We start from the raw sequence: 23387 nt of genomic DNA, 5'->3' as shown, positions 1-23387 counted from the left end.
GTCAACTTTATGATAATTCTGAAAACAAAACTCTTTAAAATATCCTTCTTCAGGGATAGTCAGGAGAACTGTCTGGCCTTCCAGAGGATCCAGGTTTGATTCCCAGCACTTATATGGTGGCTCATGTCTGTAAGTCCAGTTCCAGGAATTCTAGAGTCCCTTTCTGCCCCCCAGGGGCACCAGGCATGTTCATGGTTCACACAAATGCATGAAGACAAAACATCTTTAAAACTTCAACCATCTTCTCCTTAATTCCAGAAATATCTTGCGTGCCAACAATGGGGCTAGTACTGTGAGATCAGTGTGTGTGACAGAGACAGGCCTGAACCAACTGTGTGTGTGTGTGTGTGTGTGTGTGTGACAGAGACAGACCTGAACCAAGCCTGTGTGTGTGTGTGTGACAGAAACAGGCCTGAACCAGCCGTGTGTATGACAGAAACAGGCCTGAACCAATCGTGTGTGTGTGTGTGTGTGTGTGTGTGTGTGTGACAGAGACAGGCCTGAACCAACCATGATGCGAAGGCAGAAAGCAGCCAGAGTGATGTCCGGAGGAGGACACTCTTTCTAGAGGTGGGGACCAAGGACAGCTACTCAGAGGGAGCACGTGAGTTTGGAGGAAAACAGGAGACACCCATTCATTCAACAAACATTTATTTTTCACCTTCTGTGTGCAGAGCCCTGTCTCAAGCCCCGCCTTGTGGAGCATACACTCCCACGGGCAAGGTATAGGTGACTGGTGTGCCACCAACTAAGAGCCATAGGTACTGATGGGGGCATTCAAGCAGGCTGGAAGTTTAATGCAGTTATGGGAGACACTACTTCAGAATGCATGAGTAGGGAAGGCTTCTACAAGACAAGACAATGGAGCAGAGGATCATGGGAGCAGAGCCCTGACTAGTGCAGCCATGTGAAAAGCTTGGGAAGTAAGAGTCTGAGGATTTGGGCAGGAACCACGGCAGATATAGAGATTCTGACCTGGGGATCTGGAAGTGTGAGGAGATGGAGGAAGAGGCAGGAATCTACTGGGCAGCTGGGGGTGGAGGGAGATGGATGGGAAGCAGGCTGGCGTATGATGGCATGGTACATGGCACAGCAGGTGCTGCTCGGATGACTGACTCCAGGGCCAGACACAGGGAAGGAAGGAGGCCAGGCTGAACGTCCACAGCCTTATCTGCTCCTTCGGGGACTTACTCAAAGGCATCAGAGGGGACAGTGCAGCTAGCCACCCTGTCCTTCTCACGGCCGTGCCTGGTTTCATGGGGCTGACTGCCAGTGGTCATGTCTTTACTTGGGGCCTCATTAGCTGGGGCCCAGAGGAAGCAGTAAACTGCCCACCTGGCTTCTCACATCATCTTACTGTAACCCAGGGGCCCTTGGCAGGCTGGGGAGCCTAGGTGCCCTTGGAAGGTGCGTGGGTCTGAAAGAGGGGAGGAAGGAAGAGCCCCACGGTGCCCAGGATGCACACGAACACAAACACCCACAGGAACAGGCGGTCGACGACCATCGCTACGAATTTCCAGTCCTCGATGACCTGCAGACAGATGGGGGGGAGGGGGACTGGTTACAGGTGCCAAGCACAGAGCACGTCCTCCCTCTGAATCACACCTTCACCTGCTGGCTAGGACCCCACAGGCGATACGGGGCTTGGAATCATACACAGGTGTGCAGCCTCTGAATCCAAGGCTGGCCTCCATCGGGCAAGTGTGGTGCTTTTCCTGGTGTTCTCCAACCCCACCCACCCTACCTGACCAGGGTTGGAGGAGGGAGTAGCAGAACCACGGAACTTGGGCTGGACAGTTGTTTCTCAGTCTCCTTAGATCCCCTTTGAACGCCGCAACCCTGATGCTGCTCAAGACCTCACAGAAAGGGTGCAATATCTGCACACAGCTCAGGCATCCTAATTAGATTTTGGACAACTTGATCCAAGCTAGAGTCTTCCGGGAAGAGGGAATCTCAACTGAAAAAAAAAATGCCTCTATCATATTTGTCTGCAGGCAAGTCTGTAGGGCATTTTCTTGGTTAATTATTGATGTGGGAGGGTCTAGTCCACTGTAGGTGTGGCCACTCCTGGGCAGGTGGTCCTGGGTCACAGAAGAAAGCGGACTGATTTAGTCACGAGGAGCAAGCAAGTGGAGAATGTTTCTTTTCTCTACGGTTCTGCCTCAATTCTCACCTGGAGTTCTAACCTTGGCTTTCCTCAGGATATGTAAGCCAGATTTTCTATACCAAGTTGCTTTTGGTTATGGAGGTTATCACAGCAATATAAACCTAAGATATCAAGAAATCCTCCCCTGTATTTACAATGCCTATAGGCCGTGTGAATGCCTAACACAATGTAAATGCGATAGAAGTAGTCAGTGTCCTGTATCTGGGGGACTTGACAAGGAGGGGAGCACACATGTTGGTACAGACACATTTTCTACCCATTATTTTACCCACCGTCAGAGGAATCCATGGATGCAGAAACAGACCCAAAGACATCACACATGGTGAATTTAAAGCCAAATCTGGTTATGGGTAAAGGAGGTTGTGGCTTAGGGATCATTAGGTTCCTCTTCTTGTTTTTACCCCAAACTGTCTATCTTGGCTGGCTCTGGAGAGAGGGAGATGAGGGCCCACCTGCCTGACAAGAGCTTGCAGAACACCTGGGAGACCTACAGTTTAATGAGTTCCACTCATTTCCAGCAGCACCTGCTGTTTCCTGTGATCAAGGCTCCGCCTCCGCTGGCCTCATCATCTGACTCTCTGGCATTCCCACCCTCTCGCTCTGCACACACTTCGTCTCTTCGGACCCAGCCGTGGGGTGTGACACCAGCAGAAACCTGGCTGGGTTCCACCCACAGGTACCACCATAGATGTGCCTGCCTCCTCGGTGCTCTGAGAGACTCTCAGAGAGTGGTCATGTGACCAGCATCCTGCCCTCCCTCCTCCACTCCAGGCTGAGAGTGTTCAGGTAAGACTCAGGAGTTAGAAACCCACAGCAACGGGCAAGCTGACGTCAGTGACCCAATTTGCCAGGGCTTCATCAACGTTGTGTGTTACACTCCAGGATAATCCTAAATCAGATCAAACTCTACTCCCTCAAACACGGATTGTTCCTGTTCCTAAGGTCGGGAAGGCAAGCAGGCCGCTCCGCACTGTGATATTAGGGTTGGAGGAATTCATTTTGACAGCCTTAGCGTCAAGCACGCTCCCATCTTCCTGTTTTTGTGCTACTTACAGTGACCAGTTAGTCGTTATGGAGAGCAGAAGTGCTGGCGATAAGAAACCATTCCTGGGATAGCTTAGCAGTGGGCCTGCCGTGCGAGGAAAAACAGATCTCTAACTACACAGGAGGAAATCACTTAGTCAGCAAGCTCTCCACAGGCTCAGGGCAGAGCAAGACCCTCAGAGGGGGCCCAGAGTTTCAGGATGGCAGCTATGTGACCAGACAAGTCAGAGGATTATTTATTCTCTGCCTCGGTTTCCCATTAGCGAAATAAGGGCTCTAGTAAAAGCTACTTCCCAGGATTCCTGGGGGAGTTGGGATTATCTGCCCACTCCTACCAGAGCACTGATGTGATTGGCACCACAGGCACACAAGTGGTTATAATCCCACCGAGTTCTGTCTGGCTCCTTCCCTCTCGGGACTCCTGCCCGTGCCAGGGGGTGGTGAGGTCCTCAGGGGAAAGAGCTCGGGGTGGGGGCTGCTTGCTCAGTCAGGAGTGCAAGAGACCAGTGCCTCTCAACCAGGATGTGCTCAGGACCCACAGGAGTTTGAGAGGTGACTCCTAAAGCTTCCTCCAGAAATCCTGACTCAGTCGAAGCAGGAAGATCAAGTCCAAGGTCAGTCCGGGGGATGTGGCTTAGGGGTGGCTGTTTGTCTGGCACACACAAAGCCCTGGGTTTGATCACCAGCACCAGAATCAAAGCTAGGTGGGGGTGCATGTGCATGCCTAAAATCCCAGCACTGGGGGTGCACAGGCAGGAGGAGCCGAATTAACTTCACAGTTAGCCTCAGCTACATAGTGAGTCTGAGACCAGGCTGGGGGCCGTCAAAGACTGTCTCAAAAACAAACAAACAAAACCAACCAACCAACCAACCAACCAAACAAACAAAAAGCTCATTATCACTTTGTGTGCTTTTGACTGAAGGACTGCGTTGCACAGCACAGCTCGGAGTGAACAGGCGTTGACAATGAGGCTGGCTCTAAGGGTAAAGAGTTAGTAATGTTTTTTTCAAAGGTGACCTTCATCTATGTAGTGAGTTCAAGTCCAGCCTAGACTAGACAGAGATGGGGGAGGGGAATGAAAGAAAGACTAGTATTATTAATTACATTTGTGCTTCTGACTGCAATGGGCCCAGGAGGCCTCAGAGATCTGGTTAAAATTCCGAGTTGGAGGCCCGCTAGGAATTCTGGTGTCTGACACGTTCTAGGTGAGGCTGCTGAAGGACCGGGAGCTCCTCTCTGAGCAGCAGGCCGGTGACCCACAGGCCCGCTATCCCTTTTCTTAGCAGCTCTCTTCTTTCCTCGCAGTGTGACTCTGGGCTGGGCAGCTGTGCGCTACAGTTGGCGCTGACTAACTGAACACCAGAGTTCTCTCCTGAGAGTCTAGTTGGTGGGAAGGGATTGCAGAAGGGTAAGAAGGAAGAAATCCTCTCCTGTTCCTGCAGCTGCCAGTGGGGAGACACAATGTTGCAACATAAAATGCTGTTTAAGGAATCTGAGAGGATTTGCCTTGAAATGGAAACATTCTCGGGCTTATGGTGAGTGCTTTTTTAGGTAGAGAAATGCGTAGGAAGGTCTAACCATGATGGTCTCCGTGTAGCTTTTTATTATAAAATCTCCCTTTTACATTATTCTAGTTAGTTTTCATTGCCACCTTGATCCAGCCTTCAATCACCTGAGAAGGGAGTCTCAGCTGAGGGATTGGCCTGACCGGAGTGGATTGTGGGCATGTCCATGGAGACTGTCTTGATTGTTAACTGATAGAGGAGGGCCCAGCCCACGGTGGGCAGCACCATTTCCCGGGCAGGTGGCTTGGGATGTATAAGGAAGCTAGCTAAGCGTGAATCTGTGAGTGAGCCAGCAAACAGCCTTCCTCCAAGGTTTTCTGTTATTCTTCTTAGTGAGCCAGGGGTAATTCTGTTGGAATAGCAAGCAGGCCTGGCTTCAGGTTCCTGCCCTGAGTTCCTACGGCTTGTAAATATAAGCCAAATAAATTTCTTTCTCTCTGAAGTTGCTGCTGATTGTAGTGTTTGTCACAGCAACAGAATGAAATTAAAACACACACGCCCTTGGCTCAGAGGAGTCGTTTGAGATGCACAGACACCAGAACTCCTGGTGTCCTGTGAAGGAGAACTTAACCTCAGTTTAGAAAATCTGTAATTCTTGTCGCCCTACATCATAAGGCATTAGCCTGGTAGCAGTAACACTTTAACTGATGTCTCTATGCTCCTGAAAGGGAGCTGGGCTTCTCACAGGGCTTTTTTGCAAGTCTGAAAAGGTGGGAGCAGACGCCCCATGCCACCCAACCCAAGCTGTGCTCTCTTAGGATGGCTGAAGCGCCTTCACATCCACCGAGAACCCTCGTCTCCAGGGCAGGCAGCTCTTCTCTGCTCCGCCTCAGGGTTCTCTCTACCACAGAGGGTGCTTGCTCTGGCAACTGGGCACGACTGGAAGATAGGGAAGATCACATTCCAGGGCTCCTGTCAGCTGGAGGGGGATGGGAGCTGGGGGATAAAGACTCCCGCCTCCATCCAGATGATCCTGAGGCTAGTTGTCTGGGCTCTTGGGGGTCTCTATGCTGCACCCACAGCAGCAGGCTCACTGATATCCTACAGCAGGGCCCCTCTTTCCCTTTGCTCCTCAGTGTTCTTCCTAGGGTTACATCACAAGTAAGCTCTCTGTACTTAAACCCCATCTCAGACTTGGCTTTGAGAGAACCCAGGCACAACACAGAAAGATCGGTGTTTCTTCCTCACCCATGAAGCTATAATAAAGCGTTTCCCTTTGGATGGCTTACTCGGGTGGTGGGGGAAGGGCTGGTGACTTACGCTCTGATCTTGGTCATCACTCTTTAGATGCTGGGCGATGAAGTTGACGCCCTCTAAAGCTTCCTGTAGGTCCTGCCGGAACCTCCCTGAGGACCTCAGGCGGGCGTCCCTGGGATTGCCTGCTGTGTGGGAACCGACTGCAGACTTGGGAGCGGCAAGAACGGGGTTCACAAAGTACATGGAGTGCCCATAGACGTTAGACGGGCTCGTGGGGCCTAAGGTAGACGTAGTGGCAGCATCAGCTGAGGTCAGGTGCAACTGGCTGGGATGAGGGATCCCGGCTGGGTTAACTTTGAGACCTGGGCGCTTCATGAAGAGGAAGGTGGGCAGCTTGTGCAGGAAGCACTCCTTGACCCAGGAAGCCATGGTGTGAGTGCTGGGTGAGCGGTGGTGCACGTTGAGGACACAGACAGTGGTGACGATGGAAAAGGTGACCAGCACCATGGTAAACAAGAGGTACTTGCCAATGAGCGGTACGTCAAGGGAGGTGGGAGGCACAATCTTGGAGATGAGCAGCAAGAAGAACGTGAGGGCTAGCAGCACGGAGATGCAGAGCGTCATCTTCTCCCCGCAATCGGAGGGCAGGTAGAAGACCAGGATGGCCAGCGAGGTGATGAGCACACAGGGGATGATGAGGTTGATGGTGTAGAAGAGCGGCTTGCGCTTGATGATGAAGTCATAGGTCACATCCACATAGCTGGGGTCCTGCGGGTTCACCGTCCTTCGTCCCGGGAGGGCCACGATGTCCCACTCGCCACTGGGGGTAAAGTCATCCATGACGGCCGTGGGCGATTTAAGGACCATGTCGATCTCCGTGTGGTCGTAGGTCCAGGAGCGGAACTTGAGAGTGCAGTTCTGCTGGTCAAAGGGAAAGTGCTTCACCTCAATCTTGCAGGCGCTCTTGTAGATGGCAGGGGGCAGCCATTGGATGCTGCCATTGGAGCGCACGATGACGTTGGCGTAGAAGGACACCTCGTAGGTCCCATCGGCACTGGGGTGGGGCAGGGCACAGAGGAGAACGTCACCAATCTATAGAAGAAGACTGGCTTGTTCTCAAAAGCCCCCAAGAGTCCTTGGGGGTTATCTGCCATCCTCACTGAAACAGGTCTGCTTTTCTCAGCGACTCCCTACCATGAGAGTCCAAGGAAGCAACACTTCTATTGTGTTCCTCATTTTATCGCTCGGAAAGCAAGGCTTGGGGCTGCTGGAGGATGTTATTGAGCTCCTTAGACTAGTAAGCAGCAGAGATGAGCTATGAACCTTCGTCTTGTTCCAGCCTTGGCTGTCTATTCTTTCTCTCTCACACTTTCTGTCTTTGCCCAGGCTGATCTCAAACTCCTGGGTTCCTCATCCTCCTGCCTCAGCCTCTCAAATAACTGCTACCACACTAACGTACCCCCGGTATTGAGACCTTACAAGTCAATGTTGCAGCCCCCCAACTTTGACAAAGCCACCAAGTCACAAAAAGACAAAACAGCTAGGCAGGAATGGTAAGGGACTGGCCCGAGGGTCTGAAGGCTGGCTCGCTCCCTGATGTCCTGAGCAGGACAAGGCCTGTCTCCTCTCTGGGCTTCCTTACCCACCCTCCCACTTAGAAGTCTCTGTCTCCACTGACTCTAGTCCTCTAGCTCCATGGCCTAGAAGTCTGAGTGCAGTGTGACGAGGAAGGACGGAGTTGAACTCAGGTATGGATGGCCCTGGAAGCTGGCTTGCTGCTTTGGCCTGACCCCCACTAACTTTAACTACCCCACCACTCACTTGTTATACAACACGATGTCAGGCAACCAGACACGCTTTGCGGGGATCCTCAGAATGTTCACCCCTTCATAATAGGAGCTGTTCCAGGCCAGGCGATAGTCAGTCCATTCCTGAGAACACAGACAAGGCCACGTCACCTGTAGGTCTGCTCTGTCACCAAAGAGCAGCCCCAGAGGAAACATCACCTAGACTGGGGACCCTCCAAGGCGCTTACCTGTTTCAGCCAGATGTTGGTGGTCATGATTTGTTCTCGCTCATTCTGGGGAGGGAAACGAGGGGATCAATTCATGTGGAAAGAGAGGCCCCCACAAATAGACAATTTTGCTCAGACAAAAAGGTTCTGAGGTCCTGGCCTGTGTGACCAGCTATCACTTAAATATCTCTTAGGTAACGTATTGGTGACTTTTTGCATTGCTGCAACCACATGCTGACAAGAAGCCTAGGGGGAGGAGTTGATTTTTGCAGTTTCATGGTGAGGGTGGCGTGGTGGCTGGGGCTCTGGACTTCATGTGGAGCTTGTGCCTGGCCATACTGTAGGGGCAGGTGGAAAGGAGGGATCCCCACAAGCCTGCTCAGGACAACCTATCTCCTCACCTCTCCGTTGCTCCTATTATCTGTTGCTTGGATAATGGCTGTAGCTTCCCAGCTGGTATTCTCATAGTCCCTTGAATCTCAGCTTCTCAGACCAGGATTCTGTGTTTGGGAAATCTACTATTTCCCAAGCTCCTACCCAGAGTGGAAGCCGAAGTCCTACCCAGGATCTGTGATACACCTGACTCTGCATTTGCAGCCCCACGGTGGCCTTGCTTGTTTCTTCACTTCTGACTTGGCACACACTCTTTCCCTTCCCTGGAGACTCATGCAGCTTTGACTTAGCTTTTTCCAAGTCTCAGAAATGTCACCTTATTAGAGAAACCTTCAGCCTCCCTACATAAACTAGCACCCTGCCTCCCTCACCATGCACACCCTGCACTGTCTTCACAACACTCCTACCTGGACACCATCGGCCATCCTGTGTACTATCCCTACCTCCCACTAGGATCCAAGGACCCTGAGGAGACAACAAAAGCTTAGAGCAACAGGGATATGTGAGATACCTGGTAAATAGTTCTGGATGAATAAATTAATTCTATTATCACAATATGGTCCAGTACCATCTACCCTCACCTGGACACTGAACAATCTAATTGATCTAAATCCATTCTGCATCTCTCTCTCTCTCTCTCTCTCTCTCTCTCTCTCTCTCTCACACACACACACACACACACACATACACACACACTCACACACACACACACTCCCCTCCATTTAATTTCTTCTGCAGCAAGAATGAGTTTGCTAAAGTTCCTGTTTCCCCTTCAATCTTATCTCTATTTAGGTCACTTTTCTTCTCCAGGGTAACTCCCCCAGCCTCATTTTACTGCCCTGGACTCCCCTACTCTGTGCCCCAGCCCTCTTGGCCTTCCCTTGTTCTTTGACTGTATCTTGTCCTCTTTGTACACTTTTCCCTGCTTCCTTTTCAATAACTAACTTCCGATATTCTGATTGCAGCAGGGTACTTCCTCAAGCAATTCAACTAGGTAGCTGCATCAGTACAAAGGTTGGTACATGATGTGATATTTTTCACACATATGCGTGTTTGCTCTACAAAACTATCCAGCTTCCTTCCAGCTCTTTGCTCACACTAGAGTGTGTGTGGCCCTCACCTACAAGTTCGATATGGCCAGTGGGATTCCAGTCATCTTGCCCATGGTCCAGGCTGTCGTGAAGGAGGAGGAGAAAGAAAAGATGCATCTTTGATAAGGTTTTTTTTTTTCAGTGAGTTTTAAAGTTCTTATATGTTTTAAGTTCTAGAAATCACCTTTGGTTCTTTTTAAAAATTCCTAGCTCTCTGAAGAAATTTTCCATTATCATTCCTTGAACATAGTAATGACAGCTATTTTCATTTTAAGAAGTCTTTTTGCTGGGTGGTGGTGGTGCACCTTCAATCCTAGCACTCAGGAGGCAGAGGCAGGTGGATCTCTGTGAGTTCGAAGCCAGCCTGGTCTACAAAAGCTAGTTGCAGAACAAGCTCCAAAGCAACACAGAAAAACCCTGTCTTGAAAAACAAAACAAATAAACAAAAAAAAAAACTCAAAACAATACAAAAAGAGAAACTCTGTCTCAAAAAAACAAAAAAAGTCCCTTTTATTTTAAATTATGGCAAAATACACTTAGCATAAAACTTAAATGTTTAAACTTTTTATTACATTCATCTATTTGTGGGTATGCTCATACATGTGCATGCATGACATGAGAGTGGAGGTCAGAGGAAAACTTGCTGAGGATCTGAACTGAGGTCCTCGTGCTTGCATGGCTGACTGCACCATCTCCCCATTCCCTTTCCCTACAAGGTGTCACCTGCTCACACCTACCTCCCAAGGCTCTACAACAGGCAGCAAAGGTATCATCCTAATCTCGTCTGGCTGAGCCAGTTTGGAAGGAACACTGTCTTTTGTGAGGGCTGTGCTTCTATTGTTTTTGTTGCTCATTTTCAGTACTAGGGTGACCCTGTTGGAAGCCCTGTCAGGGTCCCACGTCCTTGGTCAGATCCAGACCGCCATCCCGCATCCTTTCAGCCCGGTGACCCAGGCACCAGCCCAGTTCCCCAGATCCTCAGCTGCCACTTGCTGTTCTAGGTCTTAGCTTCTTGGCCAGATACTGTTGGCCAGTCATCAAGAGTGGAGAAAAGTCCCACAGACTGTCAGGGTAGTCTCCTGGAGCCGAGCCACTCATGTCCTGGCTGGGGCCTCCAATTACCTTAAAGCCGATCCCTTCTGGCCCTTCTGGCCCTCCAGCACTTTGTCCAGCCCTTTTAATTGTTCTCCAGAAGAGCTAATCTCCCAGCATCTCTACCATCAATGAAAGATGGAAACCTTAATTTATCTTTTTAAAATATTTTTAAGCAAGGCATGTTAGTGCACATCTATAATCCTAGCATCCGGGGAGCCAAGTCAGGAGGCTCTTGAGTTAAAGTCTAGACAGGGCTGCATAGAGAGCGCTTTTCCCTGAACAAGACAGTTTTATGTGGAACCATGGTTTTCGTGGTGAACACACTGCCATCAAGGGTACGCCCTGACCAGTTTTCACAAATACAACCATTGTTTTGTTTTTGTATGTACATGTATGAGTGCACACATGTGCAGGTGTACGTGCGGGCTTCAAAACGGAAGTCGTCTCTACTTAGGCAGGGTCTCTCGCTGAACCTGGAACTCACTGATTCAAGCTATTCTACATAATCCAGTTGCCCTGGGAATCCTCTCTCTCTGCTTCCCGAGGTAGACATTGTGTCTGCTTAGATTTTAAGTGGGCTCTGGCGATCCAGATTCTGGTCGTCATACTGTTTGGCAAAGAACTTTGTCCACCAAGCTGGCTCCCCATCCTCTTACCTCATTTCAAGATATGGGACTTTTCTATCTTCCAGAAATTTCTCTTGTGCATTTGCCCTGCCCCTTACATTTCTACTAGTGTCTTCTGCATGTGACAGAATACTGGTATAGGACCTTGGCTGTCACTCCACAAAAGCAAGCGTAGGGACAGCCCGCTTGCCCCTGCAGCACAAACCCCTTGTCTATTCCCTAGACATTCCATCTCTAAACTCCCTCCTCACAACCAAGTACCTCCCAAAAATCCAGAAAGGAGCCCTCCCTCCTACAGCCAAGCATCTCCTTTAGACACGGCTTTTGGGACTATGACAGCCCACATGGGTGCTTGCAGAAGGGAAGCTGAAGGCTGTGTTCTCTCCTGTTTCTGGAAGTCTCTATCACTCCACAGGGCCCACAGCTCAGATCTGGCAGGGGCAGCCTGAGCCTAGCAGTGTGACCGGAGCTTCCTGTCTGTCCGCCCTTGCCAGAGCAGGCAGCTGCCTTGCCTGATTAAGCACAAGGCCTTTCTCTGCAGGTCAGGGATGCTCAGACAGTAGTGTTGGCTTGGCCTGGCCGGAAGCCCTCACTGCTTTCAGCTTCCTGTGGTGGGGAAAGGGTGTACGCCCCTTCCCCATTCTGGGGTTAGGCTTCCTCCTAAGGGATAGAGGCAGCTACCAATTAGGGCAAAGCCTTCCTAAGCACTACGGATGGTAGAATCTGAGCATGTAGGACTCATGGTCTTCAGGGAGGGGGAGGGGAGATGGCAATGCCCAGAGGAGGCTCACCTCTTCAGTTAGCTCCTGATGGCTGGACACAGCACCTCTGCATTCACTTCCTCAGACTTGCTTCCAGGGGCAAGGCTTCTAACCCTTGGGACTTGGGGAGGCTCCTTCAGACACCCCTACTCTGAGACAGGTGTGAGGAGCAGGGGAGGAAATTCCAATCTCTTTCACCTTCCTCAGCACCCCCTCTTGCTTCACTCCAGCTTTCAACACCTGGAATGCTGTCACCCTCTCTACCACACCTGTAGCACCTCCTGTGCTTGTCCGGACCCTCATCCACATTTCTCAGCCCCACCCCTGAGCCTCTGTACCCAGCACTTCTCCTGGCCTTGTTCCTATTTCCCCCACTAAATAAGCGATGTGGGAGGCTATCCCTAGCAAGCTTGGAGTCAGTGAGTGTTGGAGACCCGGTGAGCAGAGTCCATGAAGGGGCCACAGGATGCCTGACCCTTTATCTTTGACAATTAAACAGCATGGACCTTCTCCAGCCTCCTTGTCACATACTGACAGATCTAAACCAGCCTAAGTAATTTTATTCCTCTGGCCAATAATTGGTTAGGCTTGGATGTGAGTTACTAACCCTGGTCAGAGATGTGTCTATCAAGAGGGCAGGACTCTTGAGAGAGTTTGGTTGTTGTTATTGTTGTCCCAAAGGGATCCAGAAGATTTCCCATAGCTATTGGCATCACTGGCAATACCCCAGGTTCCTGACATCATTGAACTATTGAGTTAGCCAACACCACAAGCATTGGTCTGCTCCTGGTTAGGTGATTGTGATAGATGCCCTTTCTGTTGTAGCCACTCTCAGCTGGATGTCCTCTTACTGAATGCCAAGACGTTTTTTATTGCTATTGAGAGTGTGGGTTTTCAAATGGCTTCAACTATGAGTCAGAGGGGCACAGAGAGGGCAGGGCATCCCAGGCAAGAAAAACAGCCTGTGGATAGGCAATACATTTTTGGTTGAAAGGATCCTAGCCTGGAAGGCGGCTCAGCACTTTAGTAGTTTAGGTAAACTGTTAAACCTATGAGGGAAAGGCCTGATTGTCTGAAAAGTAGTGTTGAGTGTTTGTTTACAACAGGCCATTCCAGGGAGGAGGGATGGAGAGATGGGCATGGGGGGGAGCTGGCTAGCAAGACACACAGTACCAATGGTTGGTAAGAATTAAATGGATACTTCAAAATAGCAATAGGGGGAATTTGGAATATGCCCAACACAAAGAAATTATAAATGTCTGAAGTTCTAGGTATGCCAATGACCCTGGACATGGTTCTTACATATATAAATGCAGTTTCACACTGTATTCCATGAGAGAAAATTACTGTGTCTATCAAACATATATCCTACTATATATTTTAAGAAATAGTAGAGGAAAAGATTAGCAGTCTGGGATGTTACCCATCTGGCAAGGTCAGAAGTAACATTTTAATCATCTAATTCCCAGTCCTGTACCCTGATGGCCATCCATTGCTTTCCCCGAGACTCCGAGGGCAACCAGAAACAAGCCCTGCCCCTTCTGCTAAGCCCCAAGCCACAGTCGTGCAGGCACCTACCACACTGATGAGCTGGGACACTAAGAGCTCCAGGTGGATGGAGATGAGCTGAGAGGCGCTGGTGGCTGGGCGGATCAGGTTGTTGTAGCGGGTTTTGTTCAGGAGGTCATCCATCAGCTTCTCCTCTGCGTTGGCCAGGCGGCAGTCCCCTGGGAAATCGTATAGTCAGACCTGCTGGGCCCTTGTCTGGAGGAACCCTACTGCAGTTGTGAAGGGGGAGGTGCTGTGAGAAGCAGAGAGCAGGAGCCCTCGGGACTGTGGTGGGGGAGTAGGTGCCAGCAGGCCTGCCGGGGTCATTCTTTCCTCTGGGCCAGGCCATTTCCTACAGCTCTTCCTGGAAGTGAATGGTGGTCCATGCTCCAGACACCCAGGCCCAAGCTCGGGCCTCTGTTTCTTCCTGTCCTTCCCCCACCCTCCCACCGTCCCAATAGGGCTGCATATCCCTATCTGTTCTACTCCCCAACTCTCCTCCTTTGCCCTCCCGTTTCCCCCTCTTGGCTGCCTTCCTTTGCCTCTCCTGCCCTGGATGGTCCCAGCAGTCTCCCTGTTCTCCCCACATCACCTGCCCTAGCTTGCCCCTAGGTAGCCAGGTAGTCTTCCTACAGAACACTGGGTGGGGGCTCTGCCCCACCCACAGCCTCTCTGAGCTAATGGCAGTTAAACCAAGAATGCTTCAGCTTGACCTGAGGCCTTTGCCCTTAGCAATGGCTTCTTTTCACTCGCCTTAAGATTTTTTCTTCACTTTTCCACCTCCACTGACCCCAGTGGCTGTACCACTGCTAGCCTCTTCCCCATCTCATTTCTGGGTCTTCGAGCACACTCTTTTTTCTGCCAGGACTGTTTCCCAGCCCACCAACACCCAAAGGTCTGAGTGGAGTCTGTACCAGGTGCTGTGCTATATGCGGAGGATAACCTAACCGCAAACCCCAGGAGCCGTTCCCGGCCCCCAAGGGAAGCCTGTGGGTAGCTTGTACCAGGGACACTTTCTGGAATGTGGGCTTGTCTGCAGAACTGGGCACATGGTAGCATTTTCCCAGAGGGGGATAAAAAGCCAAACTGAGGCTGGAAAATATGGCTGTCAGTAAGTTGAGTGGAGTTGACATACAAGCAGAAGGACCCAAGTGTGAATCCCCAAACCTACACAAAATAGCCTTGGGGGTAGGGGAGCAGAACTACACAGGTCCCTGAATCTTACTGGCTGGTAGCCCAAACTAGTGAGCTTGGGGTTCAGTGAGAGACCCTGTCTCAAAGAAATAAAGGTGGAGAATGCTTGAGAAAGACACCAATATATATCTGCAACACTACACACACATACACACACACACACACACACACACACACGAATAAGAAATAAGAAAGAAAACAGGGTGGGGCTAGGGGAGGCTGTTTTGGATCTGAACTTTGACTTATAGAACACAAGGTCTCTTTGAGACACCAAACGGAGTGGCCCAGCTGGCAGCTGTTTTCTGGTAAGACAGAGTTCTTGGCTCTAAGCCACATTCAGGACCAGCTCCAGCACAGCCTCTTGCAGGGAGCCCCAGGCAGCCGTCATCCCTCGGAGCACTCACATCCCACGCCCTGTCTTCCCTGTGCTTCCTCTATTGCTTGCCAAGTGGTACCTGGGTCTTTGTTTCATTGCCCCTCGTGTGTTTGGGAGGGAAGGTGAAATTTAAGGACTTGGTTGTGTGCTATGGTATCTTTAAGGAGACTGTGTCAGATAGGGTGGGGGATGGGAGTTGGATGAGCAGGGGGCCCAGGAGCAGGAAAAGAGATGAGTGGACAGAGGAAACACTGTGGGAGCAGGAGAGCAGGCAGAAGGCTAAAAGAGGAGGCGGCCCTACAGAGGAGGGGAGGGGGGTGCTGGTGAGGGGCTCCCTGTCTCACCAAGCCCAGGAGTCTGGTTATATCTTCCCTAAAGAGCCTTCACATATTCCAAAAATCCCCCCTCTTTGGATGGAGCCAGAGTAGTTAGAACATGAATCACTCCAGTCTAGCAAATGTGTGGTGGACTTCTGGGTGGGGGCTGGGCTGGCCACATGTTTACGTGAGCAGCCGCTGCCCTGCCTGCTCCATGCACTTTCCAGTTCATTGCCTATCTAGAACAGATGCAATATTTAGTGCCTTGAGAAAGATGCTCCCGGCACACCTGCTGCCTGCTGCCCCTCCCCCAGGCTGAGTTGGGGTCGGGTGGGAGGGCTGTCCAGCGGATGTCTGGACTCAAGACTGAGTTTGGCTCCTCACATCTTGAATTCCCTCTCCACAGGCCACCAGCTTGAGTACCCCTGGGGTCAGTCTGTAGCTACAGGAGATACCTGGTCCCTCTCACAGTCTTTGGGTTATTTAGGATGACCTCTCATCTCATAGAGAGGAATCTGACTTGTCTAGATCCACCTGGCACTCTCTGGCAGCACTGGGCTAGGCTCTGCAATTCCCATCCTCCAGTCCTGCAATGCCAGGGGAGGTTGGATCCATCTCTGCTGCCCCAGGAGGCTGGGGCAACTGGACCGAAGGTTCCAGGTTGCTCGGCTGGTGATGGGGGGGCTTATGCTTGATCTCTGAGCCCACCTGGGGTTCCTAGCTTTGTCACCTTCAACTCATCCTCTTTAGTATTCATCTGACTCATAGACTTTTCCCATCTCATGGACCAGCTATGGACTCCAGTGGTTCTCAACCTGTGGGCCATGACCTCTCTAGAGGTCACATATCAGATATCCTGCATAGCAGATATTTACATAACATATCATTTACATAATTGATTCATAACAATAGCAAAATCACAGTTATGGAGTAGCAGCAAAAATAATTTTATGTTTGGGGGGGTCACCATCATGAGAAACTGCATTAAAGGATCTCAGCATCAGGAAGATTGAGAACCATTGCATTAGACCACTTAGGACTCCTAGCAAGTCAGACAAAGCCATCCATGTCCAGGGAAGTCTTTAACACAGAGGCCCTCCCTGACCCTGTTAGCTTGCCCGGGAGGGAGGCTGCCCTGCTAAGGCTATCATTGGTGCATGTTTGTTAGTATGTCTGTGGATACACCGAGGGGTGGAATGGCTACCAGCAGGGCTGGTACAGCTGGAATGCACCCCTTCTTTTCACCCACAAAGTAGAGGGGTACCCCAATAGGACATGCCTTCTATTCTTAATGCTCACCAGAGTCTGTCAGACAAAAGACAGGGAGCAGGCCTGCTCACCCCCAGCCTCCAAGGAATTGACAGGGCTTTCATTGGAGCCAATTTTTAAACGGTTAAGCAGAGAAGCCACCACTAGAGGTCATCACGATACAATGATGCCGATAAAAAGCGGCCCCATTGGCCCTTGCCCAGGGTCTTGCCTTTGTAGGTTTCCCTTGGCAAGAGGGCTCCCTCAACGGAAGGGAAGGAAGGGGTTAAGGATCCGGTAGAGACTGTAATGGAACTGTGAACACGTGTGGTGTGTCCGGTCTGAGAATGCATATCCAATCAAGAAGTGGAAAGCTATTTACTGTCTGGGGATGCCATGGTTAATAGAATCTCATTGCAAGTGCGTATCTGAAAGGCAGGGCTCCTCAGGTGAGGGTGTGCGCTTTTAAAGGGCAGCATCTTGGAAACGCCAAACGCTGTCTTAGAGGAGGTTTGCCGTAGACTATCGGCGCTTCTCCGAGCACAGGTAGGAATCACCTGGCTACACAAAGGCAGAGTCCCAAGCCCTATTTCCAGAGATTCGGGTCCCTCGCGCTCAGGGTCCAGGAGTCTGTACAGGAAGACGCAGACAGCCTAGTGGGACCGCACTTCAGAAATACTGCAAATGTTCGCCCGAAGACAGGCAAGGCAGATTGTTGCCATGGAACAGGAAGGGAAATTGAGAGGGGGCAATGGAATAAGGGCACCCAGCAGGGACCCAAAGCCATAACACACACTGTGCCAATGGTTAAGAGTAGGGAATCTTGAATGGCTCACTATTCCCAGTTCTAGAACCTTCTGGAGGTGGTCTCTGTGGGCGGAAGACTGGGGCTCAGAAGACAAGCTGGTCCAGATGAGTGTGTGTGTGTGTGTGTGTGTGTGTGTGTGTGTGTGTGTGTGGTGGGAGACGAAGAAGAATACCTTGGAATTTAGGTGGGGCAACTGAGTCTGGAAGAAACAACTCTCACTATGTCTGAGCTGAACCTGGGGATGAAGGCTAAGGAGGTCTGTCTTCCAATGACAGTGGTAGGTTTGTGAAATGCAGCCCCAAGTTCACTAACCTGCTTTCAGCTAAGCAGGGTTAGGGGACCAGAGGAGGCAGCGCCTGTCATATATGTGATTTCCCAAAGTGCAAAACTACTTCCCACATATGGGATGGTGGTGTTGGAATGTCCTCTCTCGCCAAACAGCAGGTTTGCTCCCACACATTTACAGTTTAGCAAGTTTGTCACTTCACTGGAGAGGAAAAGATCCTCTGCTGGCCTGGTGGGGACCTCTTAGCGCCGGGACAGAGCTGAATGCCCAGCCTGAAGACACTCACCATCGATAGTGACCTGCAGTGCAGAAGAAGGTGGTGGGGACCCCAAACCTCACCTGGCCACCACCCAGGCCTGCCTGCAACCCCACCGGGCTTGCCCCGCCCACGCTTCAGCCGGTCGGGCCACTCCTCCCATACCACGACCCTTGTCCCTCCCTCCTTCCCTGAAAAGAACTCACCACGCCACCGAAGCAGGGCAAACAGATAGACGAGGAGCAGGGGTGTGCCCCTCATGGCCGGTCCGGTGGCTGCGGGTCACCCTGCACTGGAGCTGCGAATGAGCGACTGTCCGGGTCGGCAGTCTGTCTGACAGGCAGCACTAGGACCCAGGAGAGCCCGTGCGCGCCCGCCTGGGAAGCAGCTGTGGGTCCCGCCCATTCAGGGCACTGAACCCAAGTTAAGGGGAGACCTGGGACTGGGTGTGTCCACTGGGACCTGAGGCTAAGGATGTTGGTCCTGAAACTTTCGCACACTCAGGAGCCGGCCAGTGTACGGCATTCAGGAAGGTGGACTAGCTCTTGTCTTCCTTGGAGACTGGGAGTTACGGGTTGAGGGAGGGTCAGAGGGGGCTGGTTGCATTCCCTCACCGGTTTAGACTAGGCATACCAGAAGCAAAAAGTAATCTCTCCCCTTCTAGGTGGTCCACAGCTAAGTTTCAGAATCTAGAGTGAGAGGACAAAACAAAACAGGCGTCAGTGCCACAGGGACACCCTAACACCCCCCTCCACGCACCCCCCACCCCCCCCACACACACGTGCACACACACCACCACCACCACCCTCTCAGGCGGGAGGCTTGCTAAAGACGAGGCTGGCTCTCCCAGCCCCCGTACCTCTCCCCAAGGGGCAGCCATCAGCTTCAGGGACAGTGAGCCCAGCAGGGCCTGGAGGAGAGAATACCAAAAGAAGACAGAGGTCCAGGCACCTTCACCAGTGGCTTCTAGCTATAACCTGGCATGTTGGCCCAGAGTTTTTAAAAACAAAAGCAAACGAACAAGCAAAACGAAGTTGATGAAATGAACTGCCTTCCCGCTTAGGGATGGTTGGGGGGATTTAGGTCTGAGTGACTCGTCTGCTCTTTAAATGGCAGCAGCAATAGGTCAGATTCATAAAGTGAATCCAAAGACATAACTGGACTGAAAGTAAGCCCAAACCCAGGAAAGAGATGCAGAGGGCTGACGCCTGTGACCTGGGCGACTTTGGAAGCTAAGAGCAATAGTAGGGACTTCCCATGAAGGGGAATTAGCAGACTCTTAGTTGAAGCCAGAGTGCACCCCAGTCCTTGAGGGGATGCTGGGAGGGGTGGAAAGCCTGCTTGCTGTTAGCTGTCCACAGCCTTGGCTGTCTAGAGTATGTATTATCTTTGATGTACCACAGTAAGGGTGGGGGGGGGTAGAGGAGAAGAGAGAGCATATGGGGGGAGTCTGGAAAAAGACAAAGGACCAAAGGGATGGGGAAGGAGACAAAAGAGAGTACTTGATCAATGTGACCAGTGACCAAAGCATAGCATAATACATTACATATATATGACAATATCATAGTGAACACTTTTTCTGGAGTGGGGCAGGTTTTCACTATGTAATCAAGGCTGTTCTGGAACTTGCTCTGTAGGCCAGGCTGGCCTCAAACTCAGAGATTCCCCTTGACTCTGCCTCCTGAGTGCTGGGATTAAAGGCATGTACCACTATACCCAGCAGCTCAAACTTATTCTAAAAAGTAACTAATATATATCAATACAAAAGGTTTAAAAGGCACAAGATGTAAACTTTCTTAAAAAGTAAAACCCTCTAGTCAAGAAACATCCATTTTACTATCACAGTAAAATGTTTCTTACATATGCCATTTGATTGCTGATTTTCAATTTATTAAGCAAATAAACTGCAAAAAAAAACCAACTTGGAATGATGTTTTTAAATGGCACAATGAAATAAGCTCTTTGTGTGGTACTTGTAGTTTTCCTATAAATCTCAGATGTATAAAACATCAAAATATGACCACAAGCAAAGAGCTACAAGCAAATTAAGCAACCAGACCAACAATAATAAGAATCGGTGAATTCATTCCAGGCAAAATATTTCTTCAGAAGCCTGAGCAGGAGTCGATCCTCCAGTGTGGTACATGCAGACATATGTGTGCAGTTACAGGCACATGCTGCCGTGCATCAACATGGAGGCCAGAGGAAGCCTTCAGGTCCTACTCTATAACTCCCCATTGTGTTCCCTTGAGGCAGGGTCTCTCAGTACTTGGAGCTGCCTGGAGGGCAGCAAGAGCCAAAGGACTGTGGAACCACGCCCAGATTTTTTCCACAGTGCTGAAGATTCAAACTCAGGTCCTCATGCTTGCACAGCAAGTGCTCCTACTCACAGAGCCATTTCCTCAGACCCAGATTTTTTTTTTAATAAGAGAAAAGAGGTAGAATTATCCAGCTACCTTCCAGGAGCTAGCATAACCTTGACATTGAGCTGGAACAAGGACTTATAAGTAGGCCAGTCTGCCTGATGGGTCTCTAACCCAGGGGACCACGTGACCTCCTGAGTCTGATAATTGGGATTTTTTTACTACAAACTAATCTCCTATGACCTTGAAGAAGTGATTGCCTTCTCTCTGCCTTCATTCCTTCATATTTAAACAGAGGAACTAGCCTCCCAGTAGGCCTTCGGAGGATGAAAGGAAATAAGTCATGGAAAGTACCTTAATGCTGCTTAATAGGCCCGGAACACATAAAACTTAATAAATGTTAGCTGTTACTGTCTATTACGAACATAGATTCTAAAATTCTAAATAAGATAATACCAAGTCAGGCACAGCAGTGCACAGAGGGAAGAGAAAAAGGTTCATGGAAACTTGGGCTTTCTCCCTAGAATACAGGGGCGAGTTCAGTCAGGTAATTCATTAATGTAATGTGTAACCTTAACAAATTATTCATCTGATGCAACCCTCACACACTGCTTCCTTAACTCAATAAACCTGGAGTATGGTAGATGAAAAAACTTTACAAGCAATTTCGATTCGAGTCAGATTTCGACAAGGCTATTTTCTATCACTGTTTTTATTTAGCCCTGCACTGGAGGTCTTAGGCAATGTGCTAAGTTAAAGTAAATGAAATTGCCATTTTTTTTTAGGTCACAAGCTTCCTAAATCAGCAATTTATATGATCTAACCTATAATAGAAGCAGATAAAGGCAATAAATTTTAAGAATTGGAGAGGAAAAAAACTACTCGTATTTGCAGACAATATGATTGCTCTATAGAAGATCCAAGAGATGAATTATCAAACAGATAAATTATTAGGACTAGTGAGAGAGCTAGGAAGGTTGCTGTGTTCAAGATCAACTTAAAAATGATTCGTATCCCACAGGCGTCTGGAGAAATGGCTCAGCAGTTGAGAGCACTTGCTGCTTTTACAGAGAGGACCAGAGTTTGACTCCCAGCACCCACACCAGGTGTCTCACCACTGCCTGTGCCTCCAACTCCGGGAGATCCAACAGCCTAGTCTGTCCTCCACCGGTTCCCACACACATGTGCATAGGCACACATTCAGACACACAAATAATAAAACCTTTAAAGAGTTATTTGTATTCCTGTACACCTGTAATAATATTAGAAAATGTGGTGGAAGGCTGGGGGTGCAGCTTCATTGGCAGCACACTTGTCTAACACACGTGAGTCCCTGGGTTCGATCCCAATGATGCATAAACTTGGCTTGGTGGTGCCTGTCTGTAACACTAGCACTGGGGAGGTGGAGGCAGGAAAAATCAGAAGTTAAAGGTTATCCTTGTGTACATTCAGGCCGTTCAGGATGCATGAGGCCCTGTCTCCAAAGCAAAACAAAAGGACTAGAAAATGTGACAGGGAATAGGTTCTATTTATAGTAACAATAAAATCCTTAGAATACATTGAGAAAAATTATGCCTGACCTTTCATAACCAGTATCGCTATGGCCTGAATGTGCTCCTCAATTTCATGTCCTGAAGCTTAATCACCAGTGTGAGAATTCAGATATGAGCCTTTCAGAAGGGATGAAGTTGTGAGGGCAGATTCCTCATAGATGGGGCGAGGGCTTTATGAAGTGCTTGGGGTGTGGCTGAGCCTGTCTATTCCACCTTTGACCCCTCCAGAGGATGCCACATTCTAGATACAGTCTTTGAAGCAGAGACTGGCTCTCACCTGACACCAAACTTGCTGAGACCTTGATCCTGGAACTTTGTGTATTCTCCAGAGCTTTGGGAAAATAAATTGTTCATAAATTATCCAGTCTTGGGCATTTTGCTACAGCAGTATAAAACCTAAGAATTACACAGGGAATGACCAATGGAAATTTATACTATACACATTCTGAGTAGGAAGATTCCATGTTATAATTGTATCACTTCTCACCAAATTAATCTACAAAGTCAATTAAATTTCTGCCCAAATCCCCATAGGACTTCTCATGGTAGATGACAGACTAATCATAAAACCCATGAGAAATAAAATGGGCTAGAATACAAACAAACAAATGGGCCATTGCCGAGTTGAGAGGTAGAGTGCTGACCTCCCTCCATGTGCAAAGCCTGGGCTGTCTCCAGCACAGCACAGCACAGCACAGCACCGCACAGCACCGCACAGCAAAACAAAACAGAACTTTGCCTGGTAAGGCAAGAACCTTACAGATTCTAGGCTAGCCTTTCTGTAAGGCCAGGGTGCCAGCCTGCTCGGCTCCTGGTAAGTGACCCCTTCCTGCCTCAGGAGGGTTGCTTGTATCCTCACATGTTGGAAAGCAAGGACAGGGAGCCAGCAGACTGTTTTCCATCTTGCCTCAGGAGGCTCTAACCCCACCACAGTGGCTCCATTCTTGTACCCCAGCCACTGCCAGAGGCTCTGCTTCCTTATACCATCCCTTGGGGCTGGGGGTTTAACATATGAACTTTGTCCATACAAAATAGTAAGCAACTTTTCTTTAACTTGATTTACAGAAAGGGTCTGTGTCTCCCAGGCTCATCTAGAACTCGATGTAACTGAGAATGACTGATTTCTTGGCTTCTACATTCCAAGAGCTGGATTACAGAACACTCTATCATGCCCAGTTTGTGCTGTGCTAGGGATGGAACCTAGGGCTTCATGAAAGCTAGGCAAGCATCTACTGCGCTAAATCCCTAGCCTCTGAAAGAAATTTCTTAAACAAAAGCAAATGCCACAAAGGGCATACCAAAAGGACACACTCAAAAGAAAAATGATGCTTTAGATTCTACTTGTTTTAAACTTGACACCTATAACTGTTGAAACTTGCACTCAATCCAATAAAACATGCCCATGCCCCTCCCTTTCCCCCATAGGTTCCACACCCTCCCACAGTATGCGCATTGTTATGTATGTGTAGTAGTAACCAAGAGAA

General features: G+C 49.7%; 1 protein-coding gene across 1 annotated transcript; it reads right to left on the bottom strand.

Annotated features, from left to right (window-relative positions):
• Positions 1-475: 475 nt before the first annotated feature.
• Positions 476-18477, bottom strand: Chrnb4 (cholinergic receptor nicotinic beta 4 subunit). The gene is made up of 6 exons (XM_050119466.1): positions 18194-18477; positions 13533-13681; positions 8010-8054; positions 7796-7905; positions 6038-7028; positions 476-1531 (listed from the first exon to the last, which is right to left on the bottom strand). The coding sequence occupies exons 1-6, from the start codon at positions 18246-18248 to the stop codon at positions 1391-1393; spliced, it is 1491 nt and encodes a 496-aa protein (XP_049975423.1). The 5' UTR covers positions 18249-18477; the 3' UTR covers positions 476-1390.
• Between the last annotated feature and the right edge of the window lie 4910 nt (positions 18478-23387).

This window comes from Alexandromys fortis, unplaced genomic scaffold (assembly GCF_014885135.2).
Source record: "Alexandromys fortis isolate MF-2015 unplaced genomic scaffold, M_Fortis_MF-2015_v1.1 scaffold_167, whole genome shotgun sequence".
Taxonomy (NCBI): domain Eukaryota; kingdom Metazoa; phylum Chordata; class Mammalia; order Rodentia; family Cricetidae; genus Alexandromys; species Alexandromys fortis.
Note: the sequence above shows the minus strand (reverse complement) of the source record. Positions and strands in the feature narration are given on the sequence as shown.

Bases quoted from the DNA above. Each gene is read 5' to 3' on its own strand.
- Chrnb4 (XM_050119466.1), bottom strand. From the start codon at position 18,248: ATGAGGGGCACACCCCTGCTCCTCGTCTATCTGTTTGCCCTGCTTCGG. The intron at 7,906-8,009 runs GTAAGCGCCTTG...CTGTGTTCTCAG, and splicing joins CCAACATCTGGCTGAAACAG to GAATGGACTGACTATCGCCT. The intron at 1,532-6,037 runs GTAAGTCACCAG...ATCTGTCTGCAG, and splicing joins GTGATGACCAAGATCAGAGC to GTCATCGAGGACTGGAAATT.